Raw genomic sequence first — 17,592 nt, forward strand, 5'->3', positions numbered from 1 at the left:
AAGAGGGTGGGAACGAGACTTTTCCTATCAATTTCCTTCTCTGTTCCTCTCCCTTGTCATGTTTTAAGAAATAAATAAAACCTCAGTACAATTTCCCCTCTCTCCAAGGAGATTTTTGTTCAAAACAAACCCCAAACATCTGGGACACAGAGTTTTTGCTGTTCCTTGGATCTAAGCGAGGCTTTAAAACCAAAAGTGGGATTTTTTGCTACATAAGATTAGAGATTGACACCTGCTTTCACTGCAAACTGAAATGACGCACATTTTAGATATAAAAATCTTTTGCCAAACATGTCCAGAAAGGTGCTGATTTTGAATTGTCATAACAGAAAGCTAGCATTTTCAATAAAAAAATGACACAGTAGTTTTTCATACAGAGAAAACTGTCAAAACAAGCATTTTATACAACTGGTATTTAAAAAATGATTTACTTGACAAAATTGAAAAGTTTCCTTGGGGTAAGGTTTTCCTGACTTTTTTGTGTGTGCAAAATTAAGCTTTCTACCACAAAAATTTGATCCCCAAACCTTGGCAGGCTTGGCCAAGTTCCTTCAGCAGGGAGGAGCACAGCCAGGTCTTCCTCAAAAGTCATCTCAAGCTCGCAGGAGACTGAACCCCCCAGAAGAAAGAAAGGTTAAGGGCAGGAAGCCCAACTCTACCGTCAGTTTCCCTACGAACCCCTTAGTCTTTGCCTCAGGTCCTTCTCACCTTGGACCAGCACGGCAGAGCCAAGTCAGGGTTCTGCAGAGTCACACTCAGCTTCACCCCAGGAAGGCACCAAGAAGCACTGGTTGCATTTATTTGCCAAACAAGGAAGGAGAAGGAAGATAACTATGCAAGAAACAAACCTCACAAGCCTATCATCGCACATGTTCTCGCCACATAACTCAGAGGTTCCTGTCGGAGCCACCATCTACCCAACCTTCCTCCACCAGAGCAGCACATGAGGTGCTGCCCTCCCCGTTTCCCCCCCGCAGACCCCAGAGGAACTCCAGCTCTCCCCACGCTACGGAAGGGGGTCTCCAGCTCTCTAAGACCCTCACCTCCCTACAGCAAAGCTAAAGCTCCAAGAGGTTTAGTTCTCATGTTTTATGCAACATCAAATGCAATATCCAATTATGCAATACATTATGTATCACATTTCCATTTATTTTTTTATTTCAATTATATACATGCAACATCTAACAGAAAGGTAGGCCCTGGAACTGGACTGCCGGCACTGACAGAAGAGGTTGCAGACCCTCTCTGAAGATCTAGGCAAGGTTAATGCTGAGACCTGTAACATTCAAAGGCTAAAGCCATAAAACTCCAAAAAGATATTCATTGTGATCTTGAAAAGAATGGCCACCCTCTGCCAGTACAAGCTTTCTAGACTAACACTTTTAAGTGTTGCTGTGCTGGCAGGAAGAGGAGAGAGCTCAGCAAGTCCCAATCTCTCTAAGCATCTCTGAAATGAAGAGGTATTTGTCAAGTTTCTAAGTCTGAGGACTGGGGCAAAGAAATAGTAATCTAGCAACATTTCACAGGAGAAAGCAACAGTAACTGTGCAATGACCATATCCGGCTGAAGGACTCCACCTCATCTGTGTTGCAGGAGATGGGCTCCTCCTGACCACCACAGGTCTGGCAGATCGCTCCTCCATCGGCTTTACATTAACAGCGACTTTTCTATGCGGTTTTCCTCTACAGTGACACCACCTCTGCTCAGATGACTTCCACACCTAGTATCACTGCATCAGACCACCCTAAACCAGTGCTTTTCATCAGCAAAGCTGGTAACAAATCTGTTGCTCCCAGCATCACCCAACTCACCTCAAACCTCCACCAGGCAGCAGTTCAGACTCCTGCATCCCCACGAGTCGGTCTAGCTCCCTGTACTTGTATGGCAAGAACTTCATTTGGCTGTTTCCATCTCAGGAGCCTTCACTCTGCCACATAAACATAACAGCAGTAAGCCTAGGGCAAAGGCAAACCCCAGAAAGAAGGGAAGATGAAGATATTGCTCATATACAGTGCTCTCACACATAGATCAGAGCATACGGAGGCGACGCCATTTCCTACAGTGTAACCCAAAGCTTTGACAATACTTCACCTTCTTCCTCTTTAGGAGCTTTGTTTACAGTCACAGACATAAACATAAGAGCACCCGAGAGCTGTTTCCCATTAGTGGAACGTCCCAAAGTAGGGGAAAAGAGATGCTGGAATGTGGGCAAAGAGGAAGGAGCACAACAGTTAGGACATCCACATTGAGCTCAAACAGATGATAATAAATCAGTGAGGAGGGAAGCACTTCTATAGTTAGCCATACAGCCACACACCGCTGGAAGATCTAAAGCAACAACTACTCTTGATGCATGGATTCACATCAAATGGCACTTCACTTTATTTGCTCTGTGCGTGCCAAAAATTCATCTCCCTGGCAGCTGGACTGGAGAAGAGTTCCCTCCCCTCAAGAAGTTACAAGTACCTACAACCCCTTCAAGCAGGGCTGGTGACAGCTCCAGTGGCCTAACCCTTCAAGGACTGTGCCACCTCTCAGTGTTTCCTGACCCACCTCAGCTCTGAGCAATAAGTTTTGATTCCAGCACTACAGTTTTCCCCAGAGGGAATTAGTCCCAGGCAAAACCAGCACCTGCCACGCAGTGGATTTACATGTGCTGGAGACCAACACCAAACCTAAGCTCCTCTGCAACTTAGTGCAACTTCTATGCACCCCAAGGAGAGGGACGAACAAGAAGCACCCAAGTAACTGTTCTACAATCTTTTCAAGGGTATTTTTCTAAGCTCCCTTGCAAGGATGAAGGAGGAAATGGATGCATGACCCCTCTTCTCCCCAGACGAAAAAAAAGGTGTTCAAGCCAAACATGCAGCACGGCCAGCTCTACCAAACTGTAAAAAGAACCCCAAACCAAAACAGAACAAAGCAACAAAGACAAAAAACCCCAAACCACTACCAAAACCAACCCCAAACCAAAATCAAACCACACCCCACAGGAAAACCCAAACACACTGCATTTTCCCTAAAATCCAACATCTTGAATGCCTATGATTAAACAAGCATCTCGGGGAAAAAAAAAATTTGGACAACAGAGTCTGTGATGGAGAAGAAGGAAAACAGAAGTCTGGAGTTCAGGAACTAGAATACAAACTCAGCTTCATGATTAAACACTGTCATGGAAGTTGGCAATACTGTTTTAAGTACGGTTAGAGCAGCCTTGTCAAGACACTGAATTTATAAGGGCACATACCTGCTCACACTTGACTTACAAGTAGGAAATGGAAGTTATAAAAAGAAGGAAAAAGAATTTATTCAATGGCTCTTCCTTATCTAGAAGGTGACATTATATTCCTTGCTGTAATCCAGAGAAACATCATTCCCTTAACAAAACCAAGCCAGGAATCCTTAGTATCAGTCCAGCACTGCTGACCCCAAATTATTATGTGCTAATTGAGACTTCTTTGAAAATGCAACACAACTTCTTGTGCCAACATGTTCATGGCTAACAACTCCCTTCCCTCAACACACATCCATATCCATTTTGGAGGAGTCTGGTCCATCCTCTTTCTCCAATTCCATCTCCACCAGACACCATCTACCAAACGTGCTGCTAGTCCTGGGTCACCAGCCTTTTAGTCAAGCACTGTTCTTCGCTTAATGCAAGGAAGAGCTGCAAGTGTCCACACAATATACAAAACAACAACAGACCATGCACTGAGATGATCACAGGGACAAAGGAGACACATGGATGCTCTCCTTTCAATAAAGGTTCCTGTGCAGAATTTCTTATCACAGGAAGAGTTGATCAACAACAAAAACCTCAGGAGAAACTAATTGAGCTCCGCATAGTTGAACAGAGTGAAATGCCAGGTTGCTTCCCCACTGGGGGGCTGCAGGAATCAACGTCAGACAACAGACAAAACTAGGCTAAAAGAGGCAGAATCTGCACCCCCACACATCAACCTGAACACTGATACATTTTAATGTTATAACACCAATGTCACCATAAAGAGAAAAATCATTCTAATTGCAAACCTTTTCCTGAAGGCTAAGAGTTTGTCAGTAGGCTGCCCACACAAGCTGTTGTATGGCAGCAGGGAATAAGCGCTCTCCTGAGCGGCCGAAGCCTATTTTCTAGTGGTAGCAGACCACAGGCACAGGTTTCCCTGAGCACATCCTGAACTGCAACAGAGACACATGAAGAGCCGAAGGCGGCAGCAGCTTCAGGAATTGCTGTGGTACCTCGGAAGCAGCTACAACTGCTTTGGGAGGTCTGCTTATTTTCAGGCTCAGGAAGGGCACCCTTCTAAAAGAGAAACATTAAAGGTTGAATAATGTCTGTCTCTAACAACTGGGGAAGGAGAGACAAAAAAAACCCCAAACCCAACACAAAAAAAGCCCCATTGCATTTTCACCAGCACCTCCAGCAGACCGTTCCCACTGGGTTGCATCCCCAGTGCCAGGGGCAGCAGCAGGCACTGCCACAGCAGAGGACAGTCCCAGCAAGCAGCACTTCTCCTCCCACCACCAGTGGGGGATTGTTCTCCCAAGTAACCAGGGCACAGGACTATCTGCAGCAACAACGCCCATCCAGAAACAGTACATACAGTTCCTTAACGCAGACAGTGAATACAGCACTTATCAGCAACAGAGACAAGAGAAGAGCAAAAGCAGGCAATCATCAACAAATGATCTTTTACAAAGCAGGATATTTGGAGTCGCTTTATGCAGATTCAGTGCCTGGTTCCTCTGTCCAGCGATTGATTCAGGACTTACTCCCACTCCCTGGACCATGACCGGGCTGTCCTGTCCTGCTCCCGTTAGGTGCCCATAGTTCGGCGATGTGAACTCCCTTCCTCGCCCCTGCCAGCAGCAAACCTTTTAGCAGGGCAGCCAGCCTGAACTCTACAGCTCACACCTCTGAGAAATCCTTCTGCACAGGCATCTCTGGGATTTCAGGCTCTCTGCCACCCTCATGAGCTACATCAACCCAGCACCCCAATCAGAAGGTTGCTAGTTTTAAATACCTCTGGCTGGAAGTATGAGAGCTTGTTGGAGGCCTTCTGTATGTTAAAAGCTCTTCATTCCCTGTTGTGCAGTGACAGTATTTTACACCTTTGAGCGAGGATGCTGACAGAAACAGGGAGTCATAACTAGAATTCTCTGCCACACCTTCAGGCACATTATTGCATGCTACCTGTCCCAAGTGCCATGGCATTTAACACAGAAAGTATAAACAAGTTTTTCATGCTTCAGATTTAAAAGGATACCACGAATAAAGGTTAAAGACAGACAGCCTCTAGCTATTGCCATGAATAAAGTCAACAGAATCCCTTTAAAAATTTGAAGTGTGTATGCTTTTTCCACCCTTAAATACAGAAGTCACCGTGCAAAGCACTATTTCCATGAAAAAGTAGCTCCAGTTTACATGAACAGGAAAAAAAAAATGCAATGACATACAGCTCTACCAGATGCAGTAATTAAAAATCCAAGTTTAAAAAAAACAAGAAGCAAACACAAAGTCATCATCAAGTTTTCTGTTTTATTTAAGATTTTAGTTTTAATTCTGAAGAAAGAGGTACATTTCCTTGGTTTTAGTTTTAGCGTCAGGTTATAACCATGTTTATTTATCTGTTTCTTTTTTCCTGTCTTTTCAATACTGCACAAACGTCCAGAAACTACAGGGTTAAGTAAAAGCTGCAGGCAGAGGAGGTCAGAGGTTGCTCCTGATGGTGATCATGTGGCCCCAATGCAGTGCTATCCCAGAGTGCCCTAATCAGGTGAATCTTTGTTTTTTTAAAAAAAAGAAAGAGAGACTGACAGAGGAGACAGAAAGACTGAAGTAAATATCACTCATGTTTCAGCTGCTTATAATTATATTATGTATACGCTAGGTATTAAATCTGTGAATACTTTTAAAACATTAAAGTTTACTTTAAATCTAAAGCCAAAATTAAAAGAAAAATCTTATTCTCCCCTCTTTAAACCACTCTTTAGCAACATGCCAGTTACTCGTAGCTCTAAGTGTTTTGTCTTTCAACACACTTCATGTCAAACTCTGACACAATGAAATCCCCTTCTCAAAAAAAAAAAATCCAACATAGCAATTTCTCTGTGTAGTGCCACACTGAATGCAAAATAAATGCTAGGCCACTGCTTGCCCCACATGTTCAGTAACTTCATTTAAATTAAATACCTTTTTCATGTTTCTGCATTTGATTCTGCATTGCATTTTTCCCCTACTGCAGATTGACACTTTTCCAGTAGGCAGAAATACTCATGTGCAAAAGACATAAGACAGTAATATTCTCCTTAAGCATTGAGACTGCATTTTGATTTTCCTCTCTCTCTCTCTTTTTTTTTCCCATAGAATGGTTAGAAAATATTTCAAACAGTGTATTTCAAACACTGGCTCAGCAGAAACTTAACGAAAAGATACGGTCATGACCCTGTGATGGCATTGCATTTGGGGGGGAGGTTTAATCAGGAACTGGATTCTTCAGAAAGAAAGATATGACAGGGAACAGTAGGTGGGCATGGGGAGGAGTCAGGGTGGGACACTTCCTGCATTTCTAACGTTTTGGGTTTTATTTTTCTTTTTTTTCTTTTTCCTCCTTTCCTAATGACGATCCAGCGCTGAGCTCTGTAGTAGATCTGTGGGGGTTTTACTGGGGGGTCTGAAGGCTGTCTGAAAGCCTGGAGGTGGGGAATGGAAGCTGGTGGGGTTTGAAGGAGGAGAGTAGGGATTCCAACTGGCTCTGTGCAGAGGGATCTGTGTGCCGAAGGGGTTACTGTGGTGCGTCTGTGATGGCGCTGCACTGGGGCCGTCCACTTCTGTGAGGGCCTGAAGAGATTTTAGCCAATGTGGAGGATTGTCATCTTGAAGGGTGTCTAAACTGTTTCCTGTGGAGGCTGGGATACCTATGAAGAGAAGAAAAAACAACAGGGATACAGACAAGTCAGAGCAGAAGCAATGAGCTGAGCATGAAGGAGGTCAATTTAACCTAACAAAAAGCAACAGTGAGAAAACATGATTAGTTTGTACACAGAATGCATTTTACATTATTATATAGAATTACCCTGCCCGCAAAACATTTAACATAAAATCCAGGTAGGAGAAAGCTCCCCCTCAGAGCACTTCTTCATAAACCACACATTTTTCTATCAAACATCCTGCGCAAGTACTGCATCCCTGTTGACGTGACCTTACCACACCAAACTACCAGTACACTGCATGCTTCACCTCCTACTCTGCCTACTTGAATCATGCTTCAGCCTCTCTAACAGGGAAACACAACCAGACAGCCTTATAAAAGAGAGCTTTATAAACAAGTGGAGTACGTCCCTTTTTAAATAACAAAGTCCAGTGAATGCCTTCCATGCCTCAGGACCAGCGGCGCACATACCGGACATGCCATCCAGCAGAAGGGACACCTACGTCGACCCTATAGATAAGCGCTGATCCGCCTGACTGCCTGCAGAGGTCCCGGGCATGCATTGCAAAGGCCTAAGTGACACTGTTATACCTAGCGGTTCCACAAAAATTCCTGGACCCTTGAGGTTTTGTGGATGGAAGCTGGAAGAGACCACCGCATACTGACTTTTTCTTTTTTTCCAGATGTAAATCAGTTTGTGCCAAATACCCATTTGATGGTTTGCCAGCGGAGCTGAAGGAGTGAGAAACGGTTACCTGTGATGATTGCGGGGTCCATCCAGCTGCCAGGGCTGTCCCAATTCAGGCTGTCGGTGGTGGCAGTGTTGGACGTTGGTACACTGTGGTTGGCGTTGGAGGGGGAAGAAGCATTGGGCAGTCCACCAAAGTTGATGTTAATGTTCGGTAGAAGTGCCCTTAGCCCGTCCTGCCATTCCTTCATATTTAAACTCTCTACAGAACTGCTGTTGTCTGGGAGATTTACCAACAAAAAAAAAATGAAAGATAAAAAAATAAAAAGCTGAAGTTAGAAACAGATGTCCTTCTTTGGTGGGGTATGGGATTTTTTTTTTTTTTTTTTACTTTAAGCTAAGCATTTAATACTTTCCCTGTCCAAAAACTAGGGTCAATGTTTATATGATTGATGAATTACTCAGAGGGGCTGGCAGGTTTTAAACCAAGTGTAAGGGAGTGGGAGAAAGATTTAACTCCTCCCCCAATTAATATTTCCCCATTTTTTTCAGTTCAGACTTGAATAATCAGGGGCACAGTGGCTCTCCCTCTATTACTAATAGGGGAAAACCTACCAGATCCTTTATGAGAATACCTCTGTTGCAAGCTAGATAACCCAATTCGGCTGCTGTATTAGTGGGCAGCAGGCTCAAAAGGGTTGTTTTCTTTTAAGTATATTAAAATGAAGAAAGGCTAGGTAGGGCTTTGCAATAGAAACCGAACATGAGGAACCAGGGAGACGGAGGAGTATCACAGAAGTTGTTTGTTTTGTTATAGCTCGCTCATTCACAGCCCTACAGATGTTCTTCCGAAGGAAATGGTAATTAAGTTCTCATGAAGTTGGAGGGAGTGCAATTTCCTCTTGCAGTTGAAGAACAGTAGTGAAAATTCTTTAGAGACCTTTCAGAATAATTCCCGACACAGCAACATCCTCAAAACTTTGGTTAGAAGCAAACCAGCTGGACACCAAAACAGTCGAGTCTCAACTATTTGCCTAAGTGTTTCAGGGCATGTATTGAAAAAAGAACAACAGGATAATGTGGCTATTAGCCTTAAAGCAAATGATCCCTGAACACAAACGTTAAACCATGCCATCTATAACAGACTATCAGGTTCTACAATCCATCACTTGCTTCAGGTATCTCAAAGCAAAAGAAACTAGACATGAGCATCCCAGTACTCTTACCAGCCAACACAGAAAGTCATACTTAACTTGTGGTCAAACATATTTGAAAAGAAAATGTTGGGAAGTACATTGGGGAAGTATGCTCTTTTTGACAAAAACCTAGAACACAACTTTTTTTTTAAACCACCTCTGCCTGTCCTAATTGAAGGACAGACATTGATGTCAATCAGAAGTGTTACAGTGAGATACTTACATAATACTGCTACTTCATCAACAATGGAAGAGATTTAAGTCTTCATGGAAAATTACAGGATATCAATAACTTGCAACTCTATGTTGCAGAGTGAAGAATTGCTATCAAAACCTGCCTCAGCAATTTTTGTAAATCCGAATGCTTGGAAAGAACTGATGTCTCAAGTAATTACCTTTTTGTAACTAGAAGGTGAAAAAAAAGCAAGTTCTTGAAATCCTGTGTGTTCATGCAGAAATTTCCTTCCCCAGGCCAGAGTTTTTTTTGAATAAACTTTATATAAGATTATGCTTCTGTACAAAATTACAGCAAGCAACTTCAATCACAATTCCACAGCAAGTCATACCTCAGTCCATGTCACCAACATCTTCAAAACAAATTACTATGCAAATCTGCTATATCCACTCTGCCTATGACGACTGTTGGAGCAATGCATTCATTTGTAACCCTGTGCGTGCCTAATGCAGCTGTTCTAGCACAAGCATCCATCTGCATGCATAAATGGCCCCACATAGCAGGACAGCAGCTGACACCTAGAACATCCATGGCCAGAGTGATACTGTGCACAGAGCCTGGACAGGGATAACAGCAGATGCAAAACTTGTACTACAAAAATCATCCTCTGTGCCTGGACATGTTTGCAGAATACATTTGACCACAGGCTCTGGAAGGTTGACAGTTGACTGCTGTTATCTCCATTCGCTGACTGAGGCTGGGGAATCACTCCTCCTCAGAGGTTACAGCATGAGGTACCTCCATGGGGAAGACAGACAATTCCTAAGCATTCCCATAAACAAAAAGACAGGTCAAAAATCAGGTAGTGGAAATAAACCCCAAAGTCTGCCTGCTACCACCTGCGTCGTGTTACATCTAAAGATTAAAATTTTAAGTGCTACAGGAGAAAAAAATAGCAGCAACAGAACTGCAGTTCTGCCTCAAGCAAATAACCTAAGATCAGCCTTTTAGTAACACCTTAGTACACAGATACAATCAACCCTCCAGACATGAGTGGGACTGTATCCACACACTGTGTGCAGCAATGTGCTCTGTGGGGCCTGGCGTACAGGTTACTTCGGGGGGGGAAGGCAGGCTTATGAGCATTTAGCATTGAGCCATAGTGCATACAACTGGCTTTTAATTCTACTTTTATTTCTCCAACTGCAAATCAAATCTACTTTCTGTTCCCTTCCGAGTTACCACCTTTTTCTTTGCAGTACTAATGCACCCAATAAACAGTTTAAGAGTTTGGTGCAATACATTTTTCATTCAAACCTATGATCCTGGGGTTAAAAAATAAATACATCAAATTTTTAAAAAGTATTACAAATATCCTTGATAGATATGTGCTCACCATCCTCTCGAACATTCATAAGCCTATTTGAGACAAGTTCCAAGTTCATTTTTTTGAGCAAAAGTAGCCAGCTCACTGTCACAGAAGTAACAGTGCAACAGATTCTGCATGGTACACCATTAGTTTCCACTTTATTTTCTCACCAGTGCTTCCAACAGCTTGTGCAAAGAAACGCAGCTCAGTTTAATTACTTGCTTCTACTACAAGGCAAAAGCACACACAAGATGCTTACTAGGACCACGCATGAGTGAACTCACTCATCGTATTAACTGTGAGCTGGGGATCTGCAAGCTCACGATGATCTTAATCATGGACATTATAACTCCCAACATGCCCTCAAAGCTCATGTCCAAGAACATAAACGTGTGGTAAACTGCACCTGCAACGTGTCATTGAGGAAGTCTAATGAAGACGAAGGCAGCAAGATGTCATAAGGAATGGGATAGGAAAATAAATGTAGTAGGGCATTAGGCCACATTGGGCTAATAAAATATGTATATTTTTGTCATGTTATTCTCCGTTTAAAAAAAAGACATAATACAACATACGTAAGAGTCCAGAAAGATAACAAGCAGTTGAGATAAAAGATTTTCATGGAATGGAAATGGCTGGCACTGTTTGGTGAGGAGACATTAACCTGTGAGGCAGGCATAGTGCACCATTGCTGTGTACCCTCTCTAACACAGAGCAAAAGAAAATAAGGAGAAACTGAGGAAGACTATACTTTATCTCAACTGTCAGTATAAAATCTGCTTGGAATCACAGAAGTTAAGAGATGAAAGGCCTAAAAGGATTCAGTACCTATAAAAATGGTTTTGCATCCTAGCAATAAGGAAGTTTATTTATTAAAATCTTGTGCTACTGGGTACAAAAGTGACAAAACAGAGAATTCCAGAAGATTTACTGTTTTTCCCAGACAGCTTGGTTTGTGGGGCTGAAAGGCAAGCTGTGACAAAAACATTGCCCTCTGATACCAAAGGAAAAACAAGCAACCCATTGCTAGGGTGTCTGTAACAGGGTTTTCCAGCGTGGCTAATAAATGCACAAAGTAAAAAAATAAAATAAAAAACCAACTATGACCAAAGTTTCATAACAGCTTTGCCAGACTCCCAGCCTCCAAGAAGAAATGCTGCAATTAAATTATTCTTGTAATATGGAATCTGGTAAGGGATTAAAATGCATTAAGGTGTTAAAGTAGATGGGATCAATAGAGAATGCAATGCTCTACAACACTCCCTGCACTGCCCTCCAAGGCTTCAGTTACCAGCTATGATAGGTAAAACATCCAGTTTGAAAAACTCCTGATGCAACCCAAGTATGTGAGCTATCTCCAGGCATGAAACAGCAATACCCAAACCGAACAATTAAATCAGCATGTCTTTGCTGGAGTCTGACAAGTTTTAAAGAAGAGCCTAAGTGAAAATGCAAGTCCACCCCAGGGGCAGGAGTTACGTCCACCAGAAAATAAGTATCTTCAGAAGAAATTACCACTTAATCCTCAGCTAGTTTGTCCTTTTTGTTAATAAAGTTTATGCTTCACCATAAAGCTAGTACCATAGCTAAAAATGAGAAAAGGGTAACTCTCAGTTAATACAGATCTATTGAAAACGGCATTTGCCTATTATCTTTCCCTACTTGTAAAATTAATTGGTTGAAGGGAATAATTTTTTTACTAGCTAGCAGACTTCTCAGTTGGATATCATAACCTAGGGGCATAAGAACCAAAACACCACTGTTTCCCTCTCTCAAGGAGTAGAACACTGTCTCCTTCCATAGCCTCATCCTAATTTAAAGCAGTACGTCCACAGACAGTGGGAAAACACAGGAAAACAAGTTAAAACCCAGTTGACTTCAATGAAAAGATTTTAAACACAGAGATAAATTGGAGAGTCCTACCCCCATGCCCCAACTTTGTATCCGAGAGGAGAGAATAACCTGGTGAAGCATCACTGAAAGGACTGCTATTCACGTGAAAAATAGGCTCAAATACACATCCTGAACTCTAGTCTTACCTTGATGTGCATTCCATAATCCTATCTGGTCTAGTGGAAACTTGTGTTTACAGAGGTGAACAGATCCCACAGTTCCAGCACTGAACTTTTTCATGTGTCTGAGGTAGTATGCCAACATGAAATAAAAGCACTTGTATGTAAAATTTTCAAAGCTACCCACTGTCTTAAAAGTGAACAAAGGGAAGAAGAAAAAAAAACAACCTTCATCACAAATTTGTCTACCCAATTTAAATAAAAGATAAAGTTCGCTTAAAATAGAATATGATTGAGAAGCCTGAACATTCATATGTATAAAAGCTGATCATTTAATGAATTTCTAAATAAACTCATTGCCCCATCATGACATCTTACCAGACAGTCTGGTAGCATTACTTCAATATTCTCTACCTGCAATGCCTTAACATTATTCCTTCAAACCAGGCAAAGCAGCGTGTGTCTGGGGGAGAGACAGCAACGAGGACAATGGCCAAGCCAGAAACACTGTTCTGTTGTATATAATCAATACTTTAGAAGATGTTTACTCAAGCATCAGCTGCATTGACATGGGCTGTTCTGTGACTTCATAAATTCTGACAAGTGACACCACAATGTGCACCCAAAGATGTTTCAGATTTGGCTGCACCACGTTTGTGATGCTGACACATTTAATTTTTTATATTGAGGGTAATGGGATAGCATGTCTCACAGTTTACTTGGTGGGAGACAAGCCCACTAAAACGAATGTCCTACAGAGACTAGACCATTTCAAATTATTGCCCCAGTTCTGACACAAGTCTATGGTCAAATCCATATCAAAATTGACACAGTACAGGCTTAAATATGACTAAGAGCAAAGATCACAAGACCATCACATTAAGTAAGTGTAAAGCAAGTATATTTCTTTGCTCTGCCAAAATTATATTCCAAGCTATTATATGATTTTGTACTAATTATGTAAAACCATTTAATATCTTCATGCCAAGAGTCCTAAATATTCTAGTCCTGCTGAAAAGCAAGCAGTCCTGCAAGTCTAGGTTGCAATTCTTCACGTCTTCTTTAAGAACCCATCAGTATGTAATGTATGTGACCAAAGCACACAACAGCATTACAGAAAAGCTTCAAATAAGTAAAAGAAATTCAGAGGAAAACTATCAATGAGAGAAAAATAAACTTATTAGCAATGTCACGTACCTGACTGCACAGAGTAGCAACAAAAGAAGTGAAGCGACTATCAGGGTGTATTCAGTAATAGAATGGCTACTGCAATGACCTCCTTGTAAGAAGGCCCTTGTGAAACCTTCAAGGACATTGTACAGTAACACTTAGTTTTGAAGCCTTGGCAAGACAAACAGAATGACAAAGCTGGGCCCGGGGTTGGGGGGAAAAAAAAAGGGGGGGGGGGGGGGGACAGGAAAGACTACCAGAACAAGTTCACCAGGAGTCTTTCAACTTGATTAGAAACAAATGGGGCCACCAGAAAAGCATATCCTTTGCAGTGACATCCCTGTTAGTCCCACCCTGCGCTTTGTGCTACCATTTTCACAGATACCCAGATAGTCTGTGCTTTCCATGAAACAGCCTGTTACCCTATTCCAAGAAGTGACTGGGGCTTCTCTATTTTCAGCTCAAAATTACTTTCCCCTATTGGTACTTCTGTTTTGCAAAAAGTTGTCCCAATATTTCACTCAGAGGGGAAGAGAAGGAGAGGATGATTTGCCACATCCTAAAATAAAATTATGCCCATCACATTACATAAACTCAAAAGCTTTCCATCCAAAGCTTATATACTTAACCATCAACAAAACAGCTATGATAAAAACTGTACCTATGTCACTTTAATATGAATAATAAGCTTGTTTGCTCATGGATATTTTTACCTGGGATTTTACTCATGGTTTTAACTCTTACAGTCTGAAGGACTTCACTCTTACTTCATTGATTCTGTGTACCTACAATTTCTAGGAATTCCACAATGCTTAAACCAAATGGAGTTTCACCTATTCACAGAGGCCTGAGAACATCACTGGCAGATTAAAGAAGATTGAATCTGTCCACATTTAAATAGCAGTGCTGTCCATCAGGAATACAAGTAGCCACTTCATACTAGGGAGGTATCAAATGACAGGAGCACTAGAAGATAAAGCTGTTTGAAGGGAACATTTAAAAGCCTCACTGACAATCTCTACACGGGAAGCAACTTGGCAATCCACAAAAACAGCTTTCTAAGTGTCATTCCACAGTGCGGATTTCAAATGAAAGTCTTATGGTCACAAGCTCTAAGAGCTGGGGAAATAGAAGACGTGTACATACATACACACATAAATGTACATACACCTACAAAATTGGCTTTGATAGTTGAGACACACGTCTGCACTCAGCTTTAAAAAAAATGCAAGTAAAGCAGCTTTTATCTTGATTCCACATTGATTTCCATGGTTATATTAATTCCACATGGACCCAATTTAAAAGATAGCCATGTAAATTAAAAAAAGCACTATTTTTAAATTTAAAATAAGTGCAACTTAATGTGCCAGTAAGCCAACCTATCAAGTAGAAGAGGAATATATATGAATTCTAAAGTATACACTTCAAAGGGGAAAGTAAGTTTTTCTAAATAATTTTCCTCTTTGATGAGGATCTGACAGTATAACTTTTAAGCTTTCTGTGACTAAGTAAGTGTTAAGAGTCAGAAAATTTAATTTATTTTCAGAGGAAATCCCTTCTACAACATCAATGAGAGGACAGCTCATTTTAGATATTCAATAGGAAGATTCATATTTGCTTGTATGTACAGTGTCAGAATTTTATTAGGTTTGAGAAAAGCAATTTTACATTAAGTATTCTGGAGAGTTCTTATGATTGACTCATACTTACCATGGCTCAAGAGACAAAATCTAATACATAACTATAGCAGCCAGCCACCCAATTTTAAGCTATAAGTAAATTTCGAACCGAGATTCTAACTTGCTTTGAAAACATGCTTGACTTTGTATCAGATGTTTCCACAGTATCCCACCATTTTTTATTACTGACTTTTTAATTGTTTATTGCTAAAAACACATAGTTGTCAACTGCAGGACTTCAAATTGGGGCCCACTATTGTGCATACAAAAAAGACAATATGTTCTGTAATGCTTTCACCTTAGTCAATAAATAACCTCTTTCTTCATGTGAGCTAACTAGACACTTCTCATCCAAAAAAAGGACCCCATAAGAAAATAGGCAGTTCTCACCACTGATAATCTTAATTATTAACAAACCTAAACTGAGCACACAAAGACTTAAGATACTGAAATGAAGGAAAGAGATACTTGAATCCTGCATACAAAACACTTTGATTAAAAAGCTCAGGAAGACATGCAATTCCATTAATATGAGAAAAAGTTCATTTTAACCTAAGTATACCTGCTGCTTACTCTTAGATCCTGCATCAGGGTTCAATCTCACCAGGTTACCCTGTCAATAAAAAAAACCAAACCACTTTGACCTCAAATGAAAATCCTGTGTGTACAAATGTACTTGTGAGTACATGCATAGATATAATGCATAAATAAAAACAAAATATATGGAATTTGCCCTATGGCCAATGCAATCAATAACTAGAATTGGCAAAGAAAAATCAGATCTTCAAAGCTACATCAATAATTAGCAAGAGCTTATCTAGTTACGAAGGTTCCTCTAGTTACGAAGCCAATCCTCTGACCAAAGCTGCGAGACCAGTATTACCACAGTGAATGCATACTCTGAGAAATGATAAACTCATTTTTTATTTTTCCACATGTGTAACAAACAAATAAGGCTGATGTTTATTTGTAGATACTTCAATCATTCCGTGGGAAGATCAGATAAACTGCAAGAAAGCTGAGAAGAAAAACAAACCTTCCATGACATGAAGTTCATTCTGATTACTAAATGCTGTCTTCCAATAGAGGTGACCCACTTTTTAAATACAGGTGGTATTTTTTTTTAAATAATTCCTTTGGGAAAAAGCTGAAGTTCAAATAAGGTTGTGATGTAGAAGGAACCAAGAGAAGGCAAAGCATGGAAAAGAGTAGATTTCCCCCCCCTCCCCCTCCCCAAATTGTGACTTGGTATCGCTGGGAGGAGAAACACTTTTTGTAAAGCTGCTCTTTCAATTGCCGTTATCTCTTCAGGATATTTCATTTACGCTCCTCTCCCAATACAATTTTTAAAAAGATTATGCGTGCCTTTTCTCAATGGTTCTTCAAGCTGGTGCATTTCAAAATGTGTTTACACAGAAAGCCTATGAACTGTCCGTGCCTTTTGCTAAAATTCCTCAGTCATAATTGATATTTTACAAGACAGACTTGACTCAGAAGGAGCCAAAGTTTCAGGTCCATGCCCAAGGCACAGCCTCTCGTTAGACACTGCTATTAGCAGGTGGCACTGCCAAGTGTACTAATTTCCAGTCTTTGAAGGGAAAATGCCAGGTTTTTAACATCACCAAGACAATTACATCTTTTAACTCATGCTAGTGGTTTACTGTATATTTTGAAGTGCCAGTTTGTATTTTAGAAAAGCATCCAAGAGAACACAGCACCCCAAGGCTAAGCATCTGCCTGCTGGAGGAGGGAGACAGATGCTACACCAGCCAACGGAGCTGCCTCTTATGCTACTGCAGACCCGTCCCAAGATCTTATGGGTTACCTATGAAAGGTAACAGCCTTTCTAACTTCTGCTGAACCAGCCCTAAAGAGGAAAGGGAAAGCTTGTTCTGTAAGTAATAAATGCAGACTTCCATCCCTACAACACAGGCAAAGGCCCAACATTTAGTACAGCTGAAGCTCATTTGGTGACACTACTGGAGATACCAACAGCCAGAAAATTTCATGTGAAATACCTCCTGTGTGCTTGTTTCCTCCTGTTCCTGGGGAAGAGTTACCCAAAAAGCTGTCAGGACTGACAGTCCAGAATGCAAATTGGGTCAGCCACTCAGGCCACCTATTTCAGCCAATACCTCATTTATTTCAAGTCTAGCAGCACTGATGTGATTAGTCATTCCTGTGATGTATGGCAGCCAAGAGAAGTTAGAGGTTTTGGGGTGTGGTTTGTTATTTTTTTTAAACACTTTTTTCTTTATATTTTTTGTCACATTTTCTTCTTCCGAAATAAAATTACACATTTAAAAATAGGCATCTTGCTACTCAAAAAAGCAGGATGCCTGTCTTTCACTGCCATCCCTAATAATCTTAC

General features: G+C 41.2%; 2 protein-coding genes across 9 annotated transcripts in view; both read right to left on the reverse strand.

Moving 5' to 3' along the window:
* LOC104314055 (solute carrier family 23 member 1) overlaps positions 1–1,924 on the reverse strand; it is a 39,962-nt gene extending 38,038 nt beyond the window's left edge. The window contains exon 1 of the mRNA XM_069773283.1: positions 1,812–1,924. The gene's annotated coding sequence lies outside the window, so the exon portion shown is untranslated. The remainder of the gene's footprint in view (positions 1–1,811) is intronic.
* A 3,595-nt stretch (positions 1,925–5,519) lies between these two features.
* CNOT4 (CCR4-NOT transcription complex subunit 4) overlaps positions 5,520–17,592 on the reverse strand; it is an 85,325-nt gene continuing 73,252 nt past the window's right edge. For 5 of the 8 annotated variants that reach the window (XM_069773544.1, XM_069773542.1, XM_069773543.1 and 2 more), the window contains 2 exons: positions 7,688–7,900; positions 5,520–6,918 (listed from right to left, as the gene is read on the reverse strand). In XM_069773544.1, the coding sequence (XP_069629645.1) occupies positions 6,617–6,918; positions 7,688–7,900 (515 nt within the window). In that variant the 3' untranslated portion in view covers positions 5,520–6,616. The remainder of the gene's footprint in view (positions 6,919–7,687; positions 7,901–17,592) is intronic. The other 3 variants (XM_069773545.1, XM_069773547.1, XM_069773546.1) reach the window with 1 other exon arrangement.

This window comes from Haliaeetus albicilla, chromosome 28, assembly GCF_947461875.1.
Source record: "Haliaeetus albicilla chromosome 28, bHalAlb1.1, whole genome shotgun sequence".
NCBI classification, from domain to species: Eukaryota; Metazoa; Chordata; class Aves; order Accipitriformes; family Accipitridae; genus Haliaeetus; species Haliaeetus albicilla.